The 24,148-nt window shown below is 42.1% G+C and overlaps 1 protein-coding gene and 1 non-coding gene across 7 annotated transcripts in view; one reads left to right on the plus strand and one right to left on the minus strand.

The window, feature by feature from the left end:
* Positions 1-840: 840 nt before the first annotated feature.
* LOC142859225 (5S ribosomal RNA) lies at positions 841-959 on the minus strand. Its single transcript, XR_012912140.1, has one exon. It is a non-coding gene; the product is annotated as a 5S ribosomal RNA (ribosomal RNA).
* Positions 960-12,215: 11,256 nt separating this feature from the next.
* Positions 12,216-24,148, plus strand: part of Tasor (transcription activation suppressor) — a 54,152-nt gene continuing 42,219 nt past the window's right edge. For 3 of the 6 annotated variants that reach the window (XM_075988861.1, XM_075988858.1, XM_075988859.1), the window contains exon 1: positions 12,217-12,760. In XM_075988861.1, coding sequence (XP_075844976.1) covers positions 12,445-12,760 — 316 coding nt within the window. In that variant the 5' untranslated portion in view covers positions 12,217-12,444. Of the gene's footprint in view, positions 12,761-13,803; positions 13,905-16,507; positions 17,324-24,148 lie in introns of those variants that run through there. The other 3 variants (XM_075988864.1, XM_075988862.1, XM_075988860.1) reach the window with 3 other exon arrangements.

Below are 24,148 nucleotides of genomic sequence, written 5' to 3' on the forward strand. Positions count from 1 at the left end.
TTTCTCTGTGGCTTTGGAGCCTGTCCTGGAACTCACTATGTAGACTAGGCTGGCTTCAAACTCACAGAGATCCACCTGCCTCTGTCTCCCAAGTGCTGGGATTAAAGGCATGTGCCACCACCACCTGGCTTGTTTGTTTGTTTTTTAATCTCCTTTTTTAACCAAGGCTTTTATATTATACTGAGTGAAAAATAAATGGCTTATTTTTTTCCCCCTTGGGAATATTTTGTTAGGAGACATTTGAAAACCAGATAGCCTGGGCTGAGGACGTAGAGGCCCTAGGTTTGGTAATCCAGCACTGCATAACCTGGGCCTGGAAACATACATATGTCATCCCAACACTACAACCTGGGCCCGGTGACACATGCCTGTAATCCCAACACCATGACCTGGGCCTGGTGACACATGCCTGTAATCCCAGCACCATGACCTGGGCCTGGTGACACATGCCTGTAATCCCAGCATTTAAGAGGAGGTACAGGCAGGTACATCAGAAGTTTAAGGTCATTCTTGTATACATAACAACTTTGAGACTCTATCTCAGAAAGCAAGACAAAATAATTTTGTTTTAAAAAGTTGAAATGGAATATTTATTTATTTATTTAGAGACAGGCTTTTTCTGTGTAGAACTGGCTTCTGGAACTTGCCCTGTAGACTAGGCTGGCCTTGAACTCAGAGATCCCTTCTGCCTCCACTCCCAGGGTGTGTGCTACCACAGCCTGGTTTAGGAATGTATAGTTTAATTCTTTTTCTCTGTCATCTTCCTCTTTCTCTTCCCCTCCCTTTACCTTGGAATTATTTTTTTTCTTTTTTTCTTTTTCTTTTTTTTTTTTTTTTTACAGCCTACAGCACCCGGTATTCCCAGGCGGTCTCCCATCCAAGTACTAACCAGGCCCGACCCTGCTTAGCTTACGAGATCAGACGAGATCGGACGCGTTCAGGGTGATATGGCCGTAGACCTTGGAATTATTTTGAAGAAAAAAAAAGATCTGGAATGTTTTGTTAGTTCACTGAATTTATGCTTCATGGTATGTACTTATTTGGGTGTTTTTGAAACAGGACTTCACTCTATAGGTCAAGCTTGGTTGGAACTCAAAGTCATCCTCCTGTTTTAGATGCCTGAGAATTGACGTAATAGTGTAAACTACCACACCTGGTCATATGCATTATTATTATTATTATTATTATTTTTTTGCGGCAGGGTTTTCTCCACCGTAGCCCTGGCTGTCCTAGAACTTGCTGTAGACCAGGCTGGCCTTGGCCTCCTGAGTACTGGGATTAAAGGCATGCACTACCATGTCTGGCTGGTTCGTAGGCTTTTAAAAAGAAGGTTAATGTTAACTAACTTTAGCAAAAATCACAACTATGTGGTAATCAAAAGAGAATGAGCACAGTAATGGCAGTGCACACCTGTAGTCTCCACACTTCAAAAGGTGAGGCAAGATTTGCTAACCTGAGCTACATCAGAAGACCCTAAATGGAAAAAAAAACCACAAACAACACAAACAATTATACAACAGCAAAAATAGATGAAGAAGACTTGATTGGCATTCTTGCAGATGGTGTAGCTGGTTTAAATGACCTACGCTTTGTCTTATTATCTTGTTTGCTTTACATCACTACCGTATTTGTAGAACAGAGTGGGTTTTTTTTATTTTATTTTTTGGGGGGGGGGCGTAGAAAAATTTTATTGTTACCTCTGTGTAGTCAGCACAAATTTAAGCAGTAGTTGCAAATCAAATATCTTCCTGCATAATATACCCAAAAAGGTGTGTTAATTTTCTTTTTCTTTAAAAAAAACCAGTTTCATGTGTATAATTAAAGAGTGTATAATGTGTACAGCACCCAGTTCAGCAGTTTAGATGTCCCCTCACTAACAGGCCTTTACGCAGCAGTCACCAGTGGTTTCAGAGTTCGCCGGAGAAGACTGCCCACACGTGGGCCCAAGCCAACAGAAAGTCTCTATTAGGCTACACTGGGAACAGGGTAGCCCTGAGCCTTTCTCAGGGCAAGCTTCTAAGCACAAAAACCATGTTCTGGGTTGACACACTTCAGTTAACAAGAACAGTTAGCCAGAAGCGGAACTGCAGACGCTAAAAAACGAGGTGAGTAGATTTCGATACTTTCCCAGGACTGTATGGACTTTGATGGATGAGGTCTTTGTTTTCATTTTTGGCAGGTGGTGCTGTCTATGTGCTGAATTTTTACAGCCTGAATCCACTTCCATCATGAAGTCACCTGTGCTAAGTAAGGTCTGGGGGCCTTGTTACGGTAACCATCACTACATCTCTCTCTCTTTCTCTCTTTCTCCCCCTCCTTCTCTCTCTTTCATCTATATCTATCTATCTATCTATCTATCTATCTATCTATCTATCTATCTTCTATCTATCTCTCTACTTATCATGCATAAGCTGATGTAAAAAGTACAGGCTGGCAGGGAGGTGGTGGCGCACATCTTTAATCCCAGCACTTGGGAACCAGAGAGAGGTGGATCTTTGTGAGTTTGGGGTCAGCCGGGTCTGCAGAGCTAGTTCCAGGACAGCTAGGGCTCCACAGAGAAACCCTGTCTTGAAGAAAAAAAAAAGAAAGAAAAGAAAAGAAAGAAAGAAAGAAGTACAGGCTGACCTTGAACTTACTGATCCTCTTGCCTCAGAGTACAGACACAGTAGCACTGGGTTCCTCTCTTACAATTAATGTTAGAAGACTTTCATTGCTTCCCCCATCTCCATGCCTCTAGGCACTCTTTGTGACTAGCTTCTTTCATTTAGGATACTGTTTCTATGTGTGTAGCAGCATTTATCAGAACTTTATATATATATTTTTAAATATTTATTTATTTATTATGTATACAATATTCTTTCTGCGTGTATGCCTGAAGGCTAGAAGAGGGCACCAGACCTCATTACAGATGGTTGTGAGCCACCATGTGGCTGCTGGGAATTGAACTCAGGACCTTTGGAAGAGCAGGCAATGCTCTTAACCGCTAAGCTATCTCTCCAGCCCCCCACTTTATATTTTTTATGGCCAGATAATATCCATGTTATATTTAGACTATACTTTGTTCATCTAGTCATTCATAAGTTGATGGAGGCTTTCCAATGTTCTTTTAAAACCAGTGCTTTATTGCATTTATTGTGTAGACAAGGTCATGCCAAATGCCCTTTACTGGTAGGCTTTTGTGAACTGGAGAGGACTCGTGAAGATTAAAGTAAGCCCCAGTACCTTTTGGGTACTATGAACCTCCAAATAATGAAGCTCTAACCTGAATCTGGTAAACAAAGTCTGGCTCACAATTCAGTAGTTAGACAAAGAAACCAGATGATGCTGTCCAGAAATCATCTACAAATCTGCAAGAAATAGTATTTAAAAAAAAAGTAAAAATGAAGATGCTTATGCCGGAGACCTGCTTTAGTGGGTGGTTCAGGTACCAAAGAGGATGAGAGGAGGTAGTCAGTGAGGGGATGGGTGGACGGATGAACACCTCTGAGGGTGATCATGCTGGCTGCCAGCAATTGAAAAGACTACACCTTTTATATTCTATAGTTGCATGTAGGATTAAATGGGAGCCAAGAGTCACATGAGCTGGGGTGTGGCTTGAGATCAGGGGTTTTGTAGGAGCCAGCCATGACAAGCTAAATATGAACAGATCACCCACAGGAAGTTCTTTACTTCCAACCATTATCACCTGCCAGAGTAGGACTTAGCCATTGATAAATTTAATGGAGGCCTGAAGTCTTTGAACAAGGCAAACCTCTCTGTTTTTGTTTTCCCAAGACAGGGTTTCTCTGTGTAACCACGGCTGTCCTGGAACTCATGTAGACCAGGCTGTCCTCGAACTCACAGAGATCTGCCTGCCTCTGCCCACCCCCCCCCCCAGTGCTGGGATTAAAGGCATGCACAACCACCGCCCGGCAAGATACAGCTCTTAGGAGGCAGAGGCAGAAGGATTGCTTCAAGTTCCAGGCCAGCCTAGGTTATGATAGAGTGAGGCCCTGTATCAAAATAAACAACAAAACAAAACACAAAACAGAAAGTGGAGGAGGGGGAGAGATGGCTCAGTGGCTAAAGACACTTGCTACCAGCCTGAGCTTGTCACCTGGTGGAAGGAGAGACTCTATAGCTGCTAGGAGACCGGCAGTGAAAAGATAGAAAAAAGAAAGGCAAAGTGGGTACCTTTTGTTGGGCCCTGCTAAGGTACGCCACTGAGCAAACTAGCCACTGGCAACAAGTTTATTGGGGGAGGGGAGGAGGAAAGTGAAAGAGGACAGGAGAGAGGCAGGCAGACAGACAGATAGGGAAGAAACAAGAGGAAGAAGAGAGGAAAGAGGAGGCAGAGAGAGCGAGCTGGGTGGGCACTTTTTGTTAGTTTTTTTTTTCATTTATTTTACATACCGACCCTAGTTTCCCTTCCCCCATCTCTTCCTGTTCCCTTCCCCCATCTCCCATCTATGCCCCTCCCCAAGCCATTCCTCTTCCGGCTTCATTCAGAAATGGGCAGGCCTCCCATGGGCGTCAACAAAGCACAGCACACCAAGTTGAGGCAGGACTAAGCCCCTCCCCTCCATCAAGGCTGGGCAAGGCAACACAGGATGGGGAATAGGTTCCCAAAAGCCAGCTCAAGCGCTAGGGACAAGTCCTGATCCCACTGCTAGGGGTCCCACAAACAAACCAAGCTACATAGCTGTCACCCACATTGCAAAGGACCTAGGTCAGTCTCATGCAGGATCCCTAGCTATCGGTCCAGAGTCTGTGAGCTTCCATGGAGCTCAGGTAAGCTGTTTTTGTGGGTACCTGGCAGGAACTTTTAAAGGTTGCACATGTCACATAGTTGACATAGAAAGGCACCTGGCAACAGGTGATGATGTAACTGACTGGGAGGCAGAGGCAGGCTGCTGCAGCGGTGGAAACTAACACTTGGACCACCATACTTGTGAATACACAATAAACAAACAAACAAGTAAATAAATGTGAAAAAAAGGGAAGGAAGAGACAAAGACAGTAGAAAGAAAAAGAAAAGAAAAATGGGGTAAGTACCTTCCCAACCCCACAGGATTCCTGTGAAAATCAAATGAGTTATATATAGCATGTAAAGGACTTAGAAAATACCAGGCAAATTATGATCTTTATATTATTGCTTAAGAATTACATAAAACTAGTAGGTAGGGATGATACCTGTATATTTGATCCTAGGTTAGAAGCCTGGGCCTGGCTTAGCTGGGTAGCGTGCTGATCAGTCTAGACTCTGTTTCTTCAAGTTTTTCTTGGTAGACTTTATGGTGATCTGTTTATTGAAATCCAGTGACTGGCCAGGTGGACTGGTCAATACCTGTAATCTCAGCATCTAGAGGGTAAAGCAGAAGAATCTAGATTTCTGGAAAGCCTGAGCAACTCAGAGACACCCTATCTCAAAAATAACAACACCAAAACCAAAACCAAAACCAAACCATAAAACAACAGCAAACAGACAAACAACAAACACCACACAAAGATAGCAGCAAGAAAGCGCTGATCTTTCTGTTCTTTGTCCTCAAAGAAGGCCTACCCTGTTGACATGTAACAAAATGCATTGTGTGTGTGTGCGCGCACGCGCATGTGTGCGTGTGTGTGCATGTGTGTGTGCACATGTGTGTGCATGTATGTGTGCGTGTGTGCAGGCTAGTGGACAACCTTTGCTGTCATTTCTCATTTGCTGTCCACTTTGTTTTTTGAGATAGGGTCTCTTGCCTGGTCATCAAGTTCAATCTATTTCTATTTTCCAATACTGGGATTATAAACTTGGGAAAACATGTCTGCCTTTAAAACAACAAAAATAAAACCATGGCTTTTGAGGGACTGAACTCTGGGATTTATGCTTGCAAGGCTGTTTACCCCAGCCCTGAAATCCTCTTCAAGATGTGCACTTCAGTGAGTTTTTGAATACTGTGCAATTATACTATCTATCATCAGTAATTCCAGAACATTTCATCACCAAAAAGAAACCCTGTCTGTGCATGCCTGGCGGTGCTGGCACATGCCTTTAACCCCAGCACTTGGGAGGCAGAGGCAGATGGATCTCTGTGAATTCGCGGTCAGCCTGGTCTACAGAGTGAGTTCCAGTACAGGACCCACAGTTATAGAGAAACCCTGAATCGAAAAACCAAAACCAAACCAAACCAACCAACCAAAGCCCTCCTGTACTTATTAGCATCCAGTTCCAACAAACCAACAAACAAACAAAGCCCTCCTGTCTTAGTAGCATCGACTTCCTTATCCTTCCTCTCCTAAACCACCAACCTTCCTCTGCTATGGATTTACCTCTTCTAGGCCTTATTTTTTTGGTTTTTGTTTTGTACATTCTTTTCTTTTCTCTTTCTTTCTTCTTTTTTCTTTTTCTTTTCTTTTTTTTTTCTTGGTTTTTCGAGACAGGGTTTCTCTGTGGTTTTGGAGCCTGTCCTGGAACTAGCTCTTGTAGACCAGGCTGGTCTTGAACTCACAGAGATCCGCCTGCCTCTGCCTCCCATCTATTTCCTTTTGGTTTTTCGAGACAGGGTTTCTCTGTAGCTTTGGAGCCTGTCCTGGAACTAGCTCGTGTAGACCAGGCTGGTCTTGAACTCACAGAGATCCGCCTGCCTCTGCCTCCCATCTTTTTCTTTTTGGTTTTTCGAGACAGGGTTTCTCTGTAGCTTTGGAGCCTGTCCTGGAAACCAGGCTGGCTTCACACTCAGAGATTCACTTGTTTCTGACCTACACAGTATTAAACAGGCATTTAGACTAGTTCCAATTCTTTGCTATCACAAATATCACTATAATGGATATCCTTGAATATTTATAGTGCAAATGAGTACATTTTTAGTTTAGATTTCTAGAAGGAAAACTGCTGGGTTTATGCATCAGTAATGCTGTTACTGCCGAGTGATACCACTATGGTGGTATGTGTGTGGCGCTACTGTAGATGTGTTGCCCCGGCTGGTCTTGAACTCCTGGCTTCCTATCCCTTTATCTCAGCCCGTGAGTGGACGGTACTATGATTAAACACCACCAAACACGGTTCTTGACCTTCAGTGTCAGATGGCACAGCGGAAATGCATGTGCTTTTGGAGGCAAATTAACAAGGTTAGAAACTTGGTTCTGTTGCTTTTATATTAGATAATCACTCAGTTGTGGTGATTTTCTTGCAGGTTTTACAGCAGACAGAGGAAAAAAAAAAGATGCACTAAAAGACAAGATTGAAACTCAACTCAGCTCAGCCCGATTTTATTGTAACTGGTGTTGATCCAAAACTTCTATTGTCTCGCCCAGATCATTTTAATTTAGCCTTATTTAAGCACAACACAATTTTGAAAAAAAAGTATTCAGATAACAATTAACTCAGCCCCACATGTTTACACTGAGATTCCTTACATAGTACACTTGGCTTCTTTCACAAGAATGGGTACTGTTGACTCAGAGATAGTGCCCAAGATTTAGGGAGCTTGACTGAGATAAACATAATGCCTGTGGGTGTCAGGATCACCTGGCCTGAGATAACATAGAAGTCATTCAGGCTGTTGTAAAGCCCAAGCGACATCACTCATAAGAGTGGATTTTATGATCTAAAAGCAATGCTCAAGAATTACAGGAAAAGGTCTTGGATCAATAAAAACATAAACTCTGGGAGCTAAGAGCAGAGCCTATCTTGTCAGACAGCAAAGGATCATCAGGTTGTAAAACCTCACTCGGTCTTAGTTTGTTCCTTTCTACAACAAAGATAACAGTGTCTTCTGTAAGGTTTAATCAGAAGGTATATTGATACCCTCAGAATGGTGCCTCAGAAGTCTTCCTTCTCCACGACCTCTTCATGTTCTTTTGTTAAATGCTAAACCACACCCTCATGTATTAGTTCTTGTTACTCGATTGCAGTGTGATCTTGAGTCATTATAGTCCCCTCCCCCCCCCTTTTCCTTTGTATTTTGTTTTTGAGACATGGTTTCTTTGTGTAGCTTTGGAGTCTGTCCTGGAACTTACTCTATAGACCAGGATGACTTTGAACTCACAGAGATCTGCCCGCCTCTGTCTTCCCAGTGCTGAGATTAAAGGCATGCACCACCACTGCCCATAGTTTCCCCTTTTTAAAACAAGCTGGGTGTGGGGCTGTACTGCTGTGATTGTAGCCAGGGAAGGCTGAGGAAGGAGTTCCATCGTGGGCTACAGAGTGAGTTTAGCAGAGCGCTGGACTACTGTGAATGGAGCCCTGGGTGACATCCCAAGCAATGGATAAACTGGGCGCGGTTCAATCCCTTGTACCACAGGAACTAGACATACACTGTATGTAATGATGTACTAAATTCTGCTTGATTTGTCTCATATATCTGTGTATGTACATACATATATGAGGGGGGAGGAGGAGAGAGACATGTGAAAGCAGGGAAGACTATTCTACAGAAGAAAGGAAGAAAACTGGGAAGATGTGGAAAGAAGAAGCAGAGGAGGGTAGTGGGTGGAAATATGAGATATATATATATATGTATATATGAAAATGTAACAAAACTCATTATTTTATTCATGAACTAGAAAAATTAATTAATGAGAATGTATAGTTGAACTAGATACATATGTCTCTAAGTTTACAAAGACAATTGTGGTCCCAATGTTTAATTTTTCACTGCTTAGTATTGTTCTTTAGTGTTCTTGCATTTCTGCTTTCCCATTTCTGATGGGTGGAGACGACAGAGATTTTTCCTTTTGACTTGTGCTAGCTCTGACTTCAGAACTACATGCTTCTGTGGCAGTACCCCTCCCCCATATATCTACACACACGCATGCACGCGTGTGTATACAAATATAAACCTGTAGGAGGATATTTTTTGTATCTTGCTACGGCTTTTCTCAAATTTAGCAAATTTCTGTTCCCTTTCTGCTCCTCCTGGAGGGGACTACTTATCCAATCTTTACGTCTCAGCCTAGCAATCCCTATAGATAGTAGAATTAGATGATACACTCCACTCACCACTGAGCTGTCAATTTGACAAAAGTAACTATGTCTGTTTGCTTGCTCCAGAGTCATATCCTTGATACCTTACAGTGCTGGGCATAAGCAATTGATAAATATTTCTTGGTTTTTTTGTTTTCTGAGACAGGGTTTCTCTGTAGCCTTGACGCCTGACCAGGCTGGCCTCGAACTCACAGAGATCCGTCTGCCTCTGCCTCCTGAGGGCATGTGCCACCACTGCCCAGCAAAAATTATTTCTTTTATTTGCATTGATGCTTTGCCTGCATGCATGTCTTTGTGAGGGTGTCAGATCCCCTGGAACAGGCGTTACAGTCTTGAGCTGCCATGTAGGTGCTGGGAATTAAGCCTATGTCTTCAGGAAGAGCAGTCAGTGCTCTTACCTGCTGAGCCATCTCTCCAGCCTGAGAAATATTTCTAATATTGATCGTTAGTACCTTTATGCAGTGGAATTTAAAGTCATTATCCATTTTACTTATTTTCAGATGGGTGTTACACTTACCTGTAATCAGCATTAAGGAGTTGGAGGCAGAATTAGCAATTCCAGGACAGCTTGTTGAACATGAAACCCTAGCACAAAACAAAATTAAAGGGTACATTATATTTTAGAGCTTCCCAATTTAAAAATATAAATTATAACCCTGAGTTCACCAATTTTCTAAAATAAGTGTTGGTTTGGGCTAGAATAATACTTCACTGGTCTTAGTTTTAAGAATTCTTTTCCATCAAACTCTGGTTGTCGATATCGTCTCCTTCCAAAGAAAGAAAGCTGGCTTTTGCTGAGGAGATTATTAAATGAGACCAACAGTATGATCTCATTTAATAATTTTTCTTTTTCGAGACAGGGTTTCTCTGTAGCTTTGGAGCCTGTCCTGGAACTAGCTCTTGTAGATCAGGCTGGCCTCGAACTCACAGAGATCCACCTGCCTCTGCCTTCCGAGTACTGGGATTAAAGGCATGTGCCACCACTGCCTGGCCCCCACTTAACTTTTAACTTGATAAAAGCGAACATTTGGGAAAAAGAAAGTTACTATATAAGGATTGCAAGGTCTGAGTTTTTGATCTTCTCTCACATTAGGGAAAGCAGGCCTTTTCCTTAGATGTATCTACCTCTGTCTGTCTGTCTGTCTGTCTGTCTATCTATCTATCTATGTATCTATTTTTGTGGTATTTCCTGAATGCTAGTGGCAAACTCAATCCCTAGCATTGGGCTACATTCTCAGCCCTCTTATGTTTTATTTTATTTGATACAGCGTTCTTCTATGTATCCAAAAATGACCTAAACTTGTATAGATCCTCTTGCCACTCCCTGTCTCCTGAGTGCTGTGGATAGGTGTGTGTCACCAAGCTCACCTTCTCCCATTATACTTATTGTAAAAAGATACTTTACAATAATGTATGAGTTTTCCTAAACCTAGCCCTTATTCTATCACCATTTAAAAAAAGCTTTAAAGTGTGTTTTCACCTTAGCCTCCAGCTCCCTAGGTAGCCCAGGATGACCTTAAATTTCTCTCTTGTTATCTCCCCAGAGCTGTCACCTGTGCCCAGTTCATGAGATGCTGGAGATCAAATCCAGGGCTTCACATATGCTAGACAAGTAGATCTAGCTGAATTAAATTCCCAACACCTATGTTCTGTTCACTAATAATTGACTTACACACATATTCTCTGATTGGCTGATTCACACTGCAACCTGCCCCCCACCTGTGGATGTCAAAAGAGGGGGGCTTATCCCAGCTTGTTTGTAGCTCTTGGAACTGAAGGCAGAGCTGTGTGAAAATCGGGTCTTAACTAGTGCGGTGTCTAAGTAGTTGGGTGAAATGAGACCTGTTTTTTGTTTGTTTTCTGTTTTTTTTTTTTTTTTTTTTTTTGGTTTTTCGAGACAGGGTTTCTCTGGAGCCTGTCCTGGAAGTAGCTCTGTAGACCAGGCTGGTTTCGAACTCACAGAGATCCGCCTGCCTCTGCCTCCCGCGTGCTGGAATTAAAGGCATGCGCCACAATCACCCAGCTTGTTTTTGGTTTTTCGAAACAGGGTTTCTCTGTACAAGCTTTGGAGCCTGTCCTGGTCTTGTAGACCAGGCTGGTCTCGAACTCACAAGGATCCGCTTGCCTCTGCCTCCCGAGTGCTGGGATTAAAGGTGTGCGCCACCACTGCCCGACCGAGACCTGGTTTTATATTGTTGACTTTTGTCACCTCAATTTGTCCAAATTGCAACATTTAAATTGTACAGAAGCGTTTCCTTGGTATCTCTTGTGAAAATGATTTGGAGTTAATATAGGTTCAACTGATTTGACTATTACCTAGCATAAAGAAAGTACGGCTTATTTACTGTCTGTATTGATGGTAATGCAGGATGGCTTTGCTAGACTTTCTCTTGGTGCAAACGTCTGTGTGTGTGTGTGTGTGTGTGTGTGTGTGTGTGTGTGTGTGTGTGTGTGTGAACTATAGAGAAAAAAGACAAGGGGGAATATCTAAAAGCCAGCAGCCTTTCTCCCCTTATCATAAGGATGTAAATCATGTGGAAGGATCCCTAGTACTGAGTGTTTGCTTACGTCATGCTAGGGACTGGGAGGACCGCGCCACATGATCTCCTGGAAGGCAGATGGTCTAGAGGGAAACCACCCTGCTTTAGCCTATTCCTGGAGGCCATTTTCTTCTCTGCACTAATGCGTATTTTATTATTTATCTTATAGACTTTACGTGTGTATGTGTTTTGTCTGATGCAGGACAGAGCACCACAAGTATGCCCGGTGCCCACAGGAGCCAGGGCAGAGCAGGAATCCCCTGAAATGGAGTTAACGGCTGGTTGTCAGTCGCCATGTGATTGCTGGGAATCGAACCGTGCGCCTTTGTACGAGCATCCAGTGCTAAACTGAGTCACAAAACCGGGATCAGCCAATTACCGCCCCTTTCGGCCCACAGAACTCAGGAGGCGAGAAAGCGGCCATGCCGGAAAGAGGTCACGCCAAGTGTCCGGAAGACCCCGCTGGGCTGGCCTCCTCCAACGTGGTGCGGACAGCGCCGGGCCTCAGGAACCCACAGCGCGCAGCCCGGCCCAGGCCCTCAGCCCCTCAGCCCCTCAGCCCGAGGCGACGGCGTCGACGTTCTCGCCGGGCGTGGCGCTTGCCCCTTTTGGCGGGCTCGGCATCGCGAGGCCCCGCCCCCCGCAGGTTTCTCCGCATTCGCGAAGGCGGGCTCTGCGTTCCCATTGGCGGAGTGGGTCCGCCAAGGCTCCGCCCCCTCCCGGGCCCGACGCGAGCACGTTGGTGGCCGGGGCCGGTGGGGGAAGCCGCCCGGGTCGGGAGCGAACGGCGCGCTGGGGCCGCCTTGACGTTCGGGAGGCGTCTGTGCGGGCGAGCGCGGCCCCCGGGGGCGGGCAGGGGAGAATCCGGCGGCGGACGAGCCCCGCCGTCTTTTTCTCCCGCGCGCCCGTCGACCTTGTGGGCGGAAGCTTCCAGGAGCTGCTCACGCCCGCGCCATGGCGACTGCTGCCGAGACCGAGGCCTCTTCGACGGACGGGAGCTGGGGAAGCGGTAGCGGCGGAGACGACGAGATGAAGCCAGTGCTTCCGGAGCCGGAGTCCTCGCCACAAGATGGCGGCGGCGGCTTCTTCACCGCCGCGGAGGTCGGCGGCGGCGGCGCGGGGCCTGAGGAGACCGCCCGGAGCCACTGCCACGAGCAGCCTCAGCACGCCTCCGAGGCGGCCGCGGCCGCTGTCCCCAAAGGCGCCGAAGAGCCCGAAAGGCCCGTTAGGCGGAGTTTTCAGATCCCCAGGAAGAGCAGAGAAAAGAAAGGTGGTGCCTCCCCTCCTCCCTGATCCCCGACCCCCCTCTCTCTCTCTCTCTTCTCCCCCTTCATCTTCTCACTAGGATCTCTCTGTCTCCTCTCCCACACCCACCCGACACACGTAAACACGCACGCCGGCGCCGGTGCGAGAGGCGAGGGTGCAAGCACGCTCCGCCGCTCCCCCTCTCCCCGTGCAAGCTGGAAGGAGCTCAGGTTTGAAGCGCGTCCATAAGGCTGCAGCTCCCGGAGAGGGAAGACGGTGCTCGGCGCCCCTCCTTTCCCACCCCCCGAAGGCAGAGAAGCTGATGTGGCCTCCTAAAGATGCTTCTGAGAAGTCCGCTTGTGGAAGTAGCCGGTGACCGTGGATTCAGAGGCTCTCCCCAAGGCCATTGCGTTCTGAGGACAAGTGTTTCTCATTGTGGAAATTCTTCAGCCCTGTGTCTACTTGAAGTGTGCTCAATGCCAGCGTCTTAGGAAATCTCCGTTAGGATATAAGCTCCATGCCCAGTTTTCCATCACACTTCATTTCCATATAGTGTTTTTTTTTTTAAGGCTTAGATTATGTAGGGGTCTCATGTTTAACTCCAAACTTACTATGGCTTTTGTACTTGAAAAGGATGGGAAGGTAGGTTCTTGGTGCATTAATTGCCCGGTGGAGGAAAATGAGAAGTTCGAGTATGACCAAGAATCTCCAACTTCAGATTTCTACAAAGAATACTCTTAGTTTTTAAAATCAATATAGGAACAGGTACATTAGTTGTTTACTTTTTGAAATCTCAGTGCCATATTGTAAAACTTACAACACTTTTTTTTATTAGAGTAGGTTTTTGGAATTTTCTGGATTTGGTTTAAGTTTTCCCTTACCTTACTTTGTGTTACAGTTTTTTTTTTTTTAATGGCTTTTTTCTCAAACCTGCGTTCTCCCCCTCCCTTGTCTTTTTTCCATTTGGACCTGGGAAGATTTAAGCTTGAAACAGCGCGCACCTGGGTAACCAGCTCTATTTGCACAACTGAGATTATAAAAATACAAAGAAAATTCCTTTCTTTTTAGATGACAAAGCCAAGGAAATAGCATGAGAAACGCAGAGGAGGAAGAAATTGACCTTTGCCTACCTAATTTGAGGAATGTTTCTAGAAATATTCTTAAATGAGGTAATATACTTAAGGATGTAGGGCAAGATAGTGAATTTTCTTGGTGTAGTGAAAGTGCATGGTTGTGTTAATCTGAGAAAAGTTGCACCCAATAGTCTTTGGAATAGGTTGGAAGTTCTTTCATATAGGATCTGCTTATGAAAGTAGGTTTTTTTTTTTAACATTTTCAACCTATATCAAGCTTTCTTGACATCTCCTTTAGATTTTAAATGACCAAGGATAAGAACAAACCACCTTAAAAACAGAACAGCAAAAAAACCCCCAAAAAACCTGATCGTTTTAGTTGGTTTTAGCCTTAGGATTTGGTTGAAGCATGGCAAGGTGGCATGTGTTTCTTAAATTGCATAAGCCAAATCCAGAAGTTGCTCTGCCTGCACTTGAAAATACTGAAAGTGGCATGGGGAATTAGGGAATATAAACCCTGCTGCTTTCACCGTGGAGTCTGATATATTCCTTGGGGGAAATGCTTCTATTTTCCATTTTGCTTAGGGATACAGTTTTATGTTCATCTGTAAGGGAGGCTGTAGTTAAGAAGGCATGATAGGCTTTTCATGTTTACTGAAAATAATTCTTAACATATAATTGTACACCAGGCTGTAGTTGTTCAAATAGTATATGATAGGGCTAAATCAAAACTTTAAAAAAAAAAACAAACCCCAAAATAGAGATAGGCTCTTCTTAACTTGTTCAGGCCTTGAGCTTGAAATGCTCCTGCCTAAGCCTCCCTACTAGTGGTGGTAGAGATGGAGAGCTATCTACAACTATTTTACCATCTCGGATTTTATCCTAAATTAGAAGAAGTTAGTCTTGGAATTTCAAATTTTTAGTAGGAAAACATAGTTTATCACTTTAGAATGATTATAAGAGTGTTTCTTTTTCTTTTTGTTCTTCGTTTCGTGACTGGGTCTCATGTAGTCCTTGCCGGCCTGGAACTCAGACACACTTGCCTCTGCCTCCCAGGTGCTGGGATTAAAGGCGAGCACCACCACACCCATGCCTGTTTCTTATTTTTTTCTTAACATCACATAATAGGTTTATAGTGAGCAATAGAAAACAAGTTGTTGGAAGAAAGGAAAAAGTAAACAGTATAGGTATTGGTTTCTTTCCAACATAGTTAACAGGAAGGTTTGAAAATTATGTTTGGTATACTAGTGGTCATCTGACTTCCTAGATTAAAATTTTTTACAGATAGGTCCTGAAATTTTCAGCATCAAGTTTTGTTGCATTCATATTCTAATAGACTTGACTTGACTGCTTTCTGGTGAAATTTAAAGTTAGGGTGTTAATTTAAAAAAAAAATCTTAAAAGTAAACACTATTAAGTATAATTTGTTGACTTTAAAGATATAACAGAGACAGATCTTGCTGCACAGCCCGTCTGGCATCAAACAGCAGTTTTTTTGCCTCAAGTATCCTAAGTGCTATGATTTCATACCTATAGTGACTTGTCCAGCTCTGAAACATTTACTTGATCTTTCTTTGACCATAATAGTGTCTAAATACGGCCATTTTAGAGGTGTAATACTACTAGCAGGCAATATAATTGATAGCAACTTAATACTTGCTCTAAACTTTGAGTATAATGACATTCTCAAGAATTCTTTGTGGTAGGCATTATGTCCATTTTTTGGTCAATTAGTAAATGGTGGAGATGGAATTTGAACATAATGTGTAGACTATTTGGAACTTCTCTGTGTAGCGAAGTTATTTTAATAGCCTAAATTTTATTTTTACTTATTTAGGGAGGCGGGGTTTATTTTGGCTCACAGTTTCAGAGAATAGTCCATCATGTCCTAACAGCAAAAGCCTGGTAGTTGTTCATATTCGTACATCCACAGTCAGAGAAAGATGAAAATCCCCTTTACCCACCCCTCTTTGAGGCAGGAGCTCCCTGTGTTAGCTCAGGCTGGCCTCAAACTCACTTGATACTGCTATCTTAGCCTTTTTAGTGTTGAGTTTATGGTTTGTGTTGCTACCAATGGCATATAATCTAGAATTAAAGTTAGCGTTTGATCAGCTGTATGAGAAACCAATGAAATTAGAATAGCTTATATTCAACCTTAGGGAGAATTTGAGATTAAATACTGGGGGGGTTGTATGTTCTGAAAAGTTTTTTTTTTTTTTATTTTTTTTATTTTCGAGACAGGGTTTCTCCGTAGCTTTTGGTTCCTGTCCTGTTCCTGCTCATGTAGACCAGGCTGGTCTCGAACTCACAGAGATCCGCCCGCCTCTGCCTCCCGAGTGCTGGGATTAAAGGCGCGCACCACCACCGCCCGGCCTCTGAAAAGTTTTGTGTTTTAATTTTTCAGAGCAAATAGAGATTTATTAAATTGAGAACGCCCAAGAGTGGGAGAAGTCCAAGGGATGACTACCTATAGTTTACTGATTTTGATGTGTGGTGTGTATTTATTGGTTGGGCTGTTTTCTGTGGTATAGAAGACCATGAGAATTGCATTGGCCTACATCTGCATTGCCATGTTTTATTGTACATTTAGTATGTCATCAAAAGTAAATTAAAATTAATAATTGAATTTGACAGTAACTCTCTCCAAAGTTCCTAGACTAGTGGTACAATTTCTAAAAAAATGTTCATCTTTTGTAACAAAATTTGCAGTGACTATTTTTTTTTTCTTTTAAAGACCAGGTTTTAATATAGCTGGATTTACTTCCTGCCTCCAACTCCCTATTTGCATGAATTGGACCTGGCTCTGTAGTTGTCTTTTTGAGCTGTGGTGTTTTAGTAGTTGGATATGGATAACTGGATTTTGAGAAGAATGATTTTCTTTACATAGAAGTAAACCTGAGCAAGAAATTTAATTTGCTGGCTCGTGTTGACTTATGCCAGTGAATTTGTAACTATGTTCATTGAACATTGATGTAGAAATGAAACTCATTCTTAAAACATGAGTAATTTTTTTTAGATAGAAAAGCCATTTACACATCAGTTGTGGCCGGGTGGTGGTGGTGCAGGCTTTTAATCTCAGCACTTGGGAGGCAGAGGCAGGCGCATCTTTGAGTTCGAGGTCAGCCTGGTCTACAAGAGCTAGTTCCAGGACAGGCACCAAAGCTACAGAGAAACCTTGTCTTAAAAAACCCAAATAAAACAAACAAAACCCAACCAAACCAAAAAAAAAAAAAAGAAACCCCAAATCGGTTGTGAACAAATGGAGACACATTGTGTGATAGTAGTTAGGACCAGTAGAAACCAGCCTCAGGCTCATAATCACAGACCACCGTTGGTCACTACTTGCCTTGCCGATATTTCCTTTTTTTCCATGTAGCTCAGGCTGGCTTCCCCTTTTCTTTCTAGATAGGATTTCTCTCTGTGGCCCTGGCTATCCTGGAACTTGGCTCTGTAGACAGACCAGTTTGGCCTCAAACTCAAGAGATCTCTTATGCCTCCAAGTGCTAGAATTGAAGGTATGTACCACCACTGCTGGCAATTTTCAACTTTTTATTAGCATATATTATATACAATAATGGCTTATGGGTTTCATTATATTTTCATACATGTACATAATATCATAATCCCATTACCCTTTTTTGTGTCCCTTTAAACACTTTATCTTTAAAAATTATATGTGTATTGATATTTTGTATGTCTGCACCATTTGTAGACTGGGTAAGATGCCCGTGCTATGAACAACCCCAAGCCTCTCAACCACTCCCCCCCCCCCCCACCAATGTTGAGATGGGTGCTAGCTGGAAAGGGGATTAACAAGTGGAGGGGCTATAAGACCACTGGCTGCTCTTCTAGGACAGTGGTTTAGTTTGGTTCCCAGCACCCACATGGTAGGGGATCTGATGGCAAACACATGGTTTAGAATTATCTCCCACCCCATCAACCATTAACAGTATACATCCTCAGAAAGGAATGGAACACTAGCATCCCTTCTCGGTCTTGTATAGGTCATGCATAGGTAATCACAAGGGTTGACTTAAATGCCGCCCTTTATTAACTTGTACATTCTCGGTGTCCCTTCTTATCCAGTGTTGCAAAACCTTGGAAGGAGTAATAGATAGATACCATTTATTCTCTGCTTATAATAGTCACTCATTGCAAAACGACCAGAGCGGATAGCAGCACTCTTCTACGGACTTGCCTCCAGCTTGATGCTCCATCCCAGCCTCCTAAATGCTGGGATTATAGATATATGCCATCACATGCACCTGGAATCTTTGTGTTGTGGTTTTGGGATGGAACTCATGACTTTTTGCATGCCAGAAAAGTGCTCTACTGAGATATGTTGAAGTCCCTTCCATTGGCTGCTGTAGTTATAATTTATAATTTTAAGTCGGAAAATTAGATTCTGTGTTTTGATAGCAGTGTCTCATGTTCCCAAAAGTTTAGCATACATGTATATATAATACAAGGTCATACTGACACAAAATCAATTGGTCAAACTGAGGAAAATGTTCTTTGATTAAAGAACAAAGTTGCTATTCTTTGCTATTGTTTTGTGGGTGTGGCAGTAGGGAAGGAACCCAGGGAAGGCTTCATCTATGCTTGACGGGCACTTAACTGTTGACTTCTATCATTATCTATCTTAACTTTAGATCTTGAGTTAGTGTCTCATTTAAGATGCTCAAGCTAGTCCTGAAATCACTGTAACCCAGGGTGGCCTAGAGTTTGGTGTCATTGTACTTCAGACCCTGAGTAGTTGCGATTACAGGCCTTGCTGCCAGGCCTAGGTTAAACTTAGATCTTGACTGTGATATTTGTTTTTATTTATTTTTTGAAACAAGGTTATTGCCATGTGGTCTAGGCTGACTACAAACTCAATTCTGCCTCAGCTGTTTGGGGGTGGGTGGGGATTGCAATGTTATATCTGGAAATAGTGGTGGTGGCGCACGCCTTTAATCCCAGCACTCGGGAGGCAGAGGCAGGTGGATCTCTGTGAGTTCGAGGCCAGCCTGGCCTACAAGAGCTAGTTCCAGGACAGGATCCAAAGAAACACAGAGAAACCATGTCTCAAAAAAATGAAAAAAGAAAATTCTAGAATTCTAGCTCTGATTTTGTTTTTTTTAACCTGTTTTTTTGAGACATAGTCTAACTATATAGACCAAGCTGACCTTGAACTCACTATGTATCCCAGGTTGGACTTGTATCATTCTCTTTCCTTCGCCTCTGGATTTACAGTCAATACTGCATTTGGCTCTGGTTTTGATTGTTAATTTTTTTTGGTTTTTCGAGACAGGGTTTCTCTGTGGTTTTGGAGATCCGCCTGCCTCTGCCTCCCAAGTGCTGGGATTAAAGGCGTGCGCCACCACTGCCCGGTGTCTGGTTCTGATTCTTTAGTACCTATCTGTTTTTCTCTTATCTGAATTATCTCTAAATGTCTTTCTAGTTGTGTGTTTGGAGGCAAAATACCCATACACTTAAACAAAGGCCTTAAATGGGGTGGAGAACGTGTTAGAAGTCAGTTTCTCTTTTAAAATAGTTTATTTCCTGTGTGCATGTTTCTGGTGTGCAAAATAAGGATACTAAATTTTTTTTGATCTGATTGGGTAGCTCATATCTACACATAATCTTAGAGCCAGAGAACCTGAATTTGAGTTCCACCTACCTAATTTTCTATTAATTTTGTGGCTTTGGGGTGACCATAACTGTTACCTGTCTCAGGTTAGTTTGTTTTGTTGCTTGTTTCAGTTTTGAGAAAGAGGCATATTGTATTGGTGGGGTTTTTCCTTTTTTTTTTCTTTTTCTTTTTTTTCGAGACAGGGTTTTTCTTATAACCTGGCTGTCCTGGAACTTGCTCTATAGACCAGTTTGGCCTCAAACTCACTCCTGCCTCTGCCTTCCAAGTGCTGGGATTAAAAGTGTGCACCACCACTGCCCGTGTATTTGTGTTTCGGATAATTGAGATTATGCATATAAAGGTTTCAGTATCTAAAAGTGTTGGTGACCTCCTAGTGATAAGACACAGTAGCTGTCAGAATCCAGGAAGTAGTATATTGGATAGTGACTTTACTAAGTGAAAAGGATGGTTCCCAGTTAGATACTTTAAGATAAAAAACAGATCACCAGGGAATGTGTAAAGGGTAAACTTAATAAATTTCTAAACTGCCATTACCAGCAATTGGACTTGAAATCTTTAAAAGTAGATGATATAATTTTATTTTGTACATATAATTGTTGGGAAAAAAATCAGAGAATAGTTGTGGCCTAACTAGTGAGTTATATGTGAAATGCTTAGGATACAGGTATTTATTATTAGACCTGAAGTAATACGATTATTTCTATTACTCCATTTGTAAGATTTATTTTCCCCCATTAGCAGGTGTTGTCGTTCCTCTTTGTTTTTCTAGACAAGATTTCTCTGTGTAGCTTTAGAGCCTATCCTGAAACTCACTCTGTAGATCAGGCAGTGCCGGGCTTAAAAAAGGTATGTGCCACCACTGCTCGGCTCTTTTAGTTATTCGTGACATGACTGTATAGGACATTGCGTTGGATTAACTTGGAAATGTTTAGTACTTTACAAACGCTTTATGTGACATTTGTATGTGTCTCTAATTTTGTATGTGTGTGTATGGAGAAGTGTGGTATATGCAGGTGAGTACAGGTGCCCTTAAAGACCAAAAGCATCAAATGCCCTGGAGCTAGAGTTAGAGACCTGAGGCTGTCTGACGTGGGTGTTGCAAGAGCAATAAGTGTTCTTAACCACTAAGCTGTTTTGCCAGCCCAGTGTTTTGACTAGTATTTGCTCATGATTAGATTGGTTGGAAGTAGTGTTTTTAGTTTAAGGAAAGTAATTTCTGTGTGAACTTTAAAATTTCTTTATCAGGAGGTAACATAACAAAAATGTTGAATCATCCACCATTCCTCTAAAAGAAATTTAAACATCTATTTCTCTTTTCTGTACTTGCATTTTGTTTTAAGATGGTGTTAATGGGGGCTGGAGAGATGGCTCAGTGGTTAAGAGCACTGACTGCTCTTCCAGAGGACCCAGGTTCAATTCCCAGCACCCACATGGCAGTTCACAACTGTCTGAAGATCCAGTTGCAAGGAATCTGACAACTTTGCACCAATGCACATAAAATAAAGTTAAATAAACCATAAAATATTAAAAAAAGATGGTGTTTATTTATGAATGGATTTTTTGTTAATTTCTTTTGAGATAAGGTCTTCTCTCAGTATATGTCACTGACTGGTGTGGTATTCTATACAGAGCCTAGGATGATCTTGAATTTGTATTAACTCAGTTTCAGCCTTTTGAATGCTGGGATTATAGTTGTGTTCTACTCTGCCAAGCTAGCAAGAGCCTGCTCTGCTTTCTTAATATTTATTTATTTATTTATTTATTATACAATATTCTGTCTGTGTGCATGTCTGCAGGCCAGAAGAGGGCACCAGACCTCTTTACAGATGGTTGTGAGCCACCACGTGGTTGCCGGGAATTGAACTCAGGACCTTTGGAAGAGCAGGCAATGCTCTTAACCACTAAGCCATCTCTCCAGCCCCTGCTTTCTTAATTTTTATTTTGTTTGCAGTTCTTGGAATTGAACCCAATTTTGTGCTTGCTAGAAGTGCTTTATCACTAAATCTTCATTTAAAACAAACATTTTGGTAGTGGGAGCTTGTATTCAACATAAAACTTTTGTTGCTACTCTGAGAACAGAAGCACAGCCCATGTTCTGAATTTCTGCAATTCTGTCCTGTTTTTGTTGTGACAGGGTCTACTTTGTAGCTGAATTTTATTGATATTCTGATGTGGAAGTAAATTCATATGGTGTGAACCTAGGTCTAAATAGTAAATCACTTTTTCAAAAGCGCACGCTGCTTCCCCACCATCAAGTGTTACTGGGATTGGAACGATAATAAGCGGGTCATGTGGGCCTGTTACTGTCTGTCCTAAGTCATCTTGATGTGAGAGAATAATGTTTTGAGTGTAGCATATTCATTCTTAGTGTGTCTTGGGGAAGCACCTTCTTGTGATCTATGCTTCAGTGAAAAAAAATTTTTTTATATAAACTTTAAAAAAAAAGTACCTTCTGTGTATTTTAACCATGAAATTGACTTGGCACTACTCATACTTCTGCTTACAAACATGGAAAAAAGGTGAGCAAGTCAAGTGTATTGTGTGTTCTCACGGAGGTGACATTTTAGACTGGATACAAATTTGATTGCAGGATACCTTTAGTAGTTCTTACTCTGTTCTACACCCCCCCCCGCCCCCGTTTTTTTGTTTTTTTTAAGCTTATAGTCAGTCTTTCCATTTTCTTCCTCTTGTTTCTACCAGGCTAGCTGGCTGTGAGCTTCCTGGGAGCAGTTCTGTCTCTGCCTTTTATCTTATAACTTTACCAGGATCTGACTTTTTCTGTGGCTTTTAGGGACCTAAGCTCAGGTTATTAGGCTTGCACAGACAACTAAGCCATCTCAACAGCCGCTTTTTTTCCCCCCAGTTACATTATTGTAACCATGTTTAATTTCTCAGGATGTTTGCTATGTTGTCTTAAAGTAGGTATACATTGGGTTTTACCAGCCGGGCGGTGGTGGCGCACGCCTTTAATCCCAGCACTCGGGAGGCAGAGGCAGGCAGATCTCTGTGAGTTCGAGACCAGCCTGGTCTACAAGTGCTAGTTCCAGGACAGGCTCCAAAACCACAGAGAAACCCTGTCTCGAAAAACCAAAAAAAAAAAAAAAAAATTGGCTTTTACCTAATGGACATTGTTAGAACAATTTGTAATTAAAAACTTAATTTTTAGAGATAATACTGTGATACATGCCTAGTTAAAGAATGGGTATGTCACTTGACATTGTATCTTTTATAGTCTAATCAAAAAGAACTGAAAGTACAGTAAATAGCTTATTATAATTAGCTTTCAGGTGGCATACTTTTTTTTCTTACACTTAAATATGTGTATGTGTGTCAGGGGATGTACTCACAGGTGCAGGTGTTTAAGGAAGCCAAAGGTGTTAGGTTCCCTGAAGCTGGAGTTACAGGTTATGAGCCACATGTCGTGGGTGCTGAGACTTGAACTTAAGTCCTCTGGAAAAACAGTACATGCTCTTAACCACTGAGCTGTTGTCTCTCAAGTGGCATACTTCTAATAGTATGTATAAAACTGAGAGTGATAGCACATGCTTATAATCGCAGTACTTGGGAGGCTGAAACTGGAAGATGGCATGTTTGAGGTCAGTCTAAGCTACACAGTGGATTTCAGACTATTAGGGATTTTTTTTTTTAGTGGGACCTTGTTTCAAAATATAAGTATATGTACATCAGTGTTTTCAGTGGAACCCAAAAGTTACTTTAGTATTTGTTGGCCTTTAAATGAAAAAATACAAATGATGAATATAACTTTCTATGAATAGTTCTGTCTACAGGGAAAAAGTATGCATTGATTTGTGGAAAGTTTATATGTATATATCTGGTATTTGAAATTAATTGAGTGAAATTTTTATGTATACATTAGAAATTTAAGGTTATTAAGCATTATTTAAGGTTATTGTTTGTTGCCTTTTTTTATTTTGAGGTGGGATCTTACTATGTTGTCCTGGCTGGCCTAGAACTCAGTCTGTAGACCAAACTGGCCACAGACTCAAAGATCTGGCCATCTTGAACGTTGTGATTAAAGGCATGTGCCACTGTGCTTGGTTATTAAACCGAATAGGTTAATGGATTAGCGTTATAAAAATTCCAGTGCCAGAGAGTTGTCATAGCTGGTAAAAACACTCACTATGTATGCAAGCTTGTTTTACCACAGTCGAAAGAGGAAACTGATCTGAAAATTGTTCTATACATGTACATTTTGGCATGAGCATACCCACATTCATGCATGCACACAAATTTTAGTCAGATGAAGTGAGACATGCTTTTTTCCAGCACTCGGGAGACTAAAGAAAGGATCTGAAGTTAGCCTAGGCCGCCCAAGTGAGAATTTGTATCAGAGATGGAAAAAAAAAATTAAATGGAATGTAGAATGGTAAACACAAGGCATACCAAACTTAATTGTGTTAACCCTGCACCAGCTGCTTTGTTCTGCTTAGTACTTCTTTCTTTGTACTGCCTTACATAATGTATTTGACATATAGTGGTTGTTAGAAGTGGAGTTTTCCATTTTACAATAAGAGAACAAGACTGTTTGATTAGGTTATGTATTATGCTACAAGACCAGTAAATGACAAATCTGGTATTTCAGTTTTTTAAAACTTTAAAATGTGTTTTCTAATACAGTTATTGAAACACACAAAGCAAATGTTCTATTACTTTTTCCTTTTTGTTTGGAAGACAAGTCTCACTA

The sequence above is a fragment of the Microtus pennsylvanicus genome, chromosome 10 (assembly GCF_037038515.1).
Source record: "Microtus pennsylvanicus isolate mMicPen1 chromosome 10, mMicPen1.hap1, whole genome shotgun sequence".
NCBI classification, from domain to species: Eukaryota; Metazoa; Chordata; class Mammalia; order Rodentia; family Cricetidae; genus Microtus; species Microtus pennsylvanicus.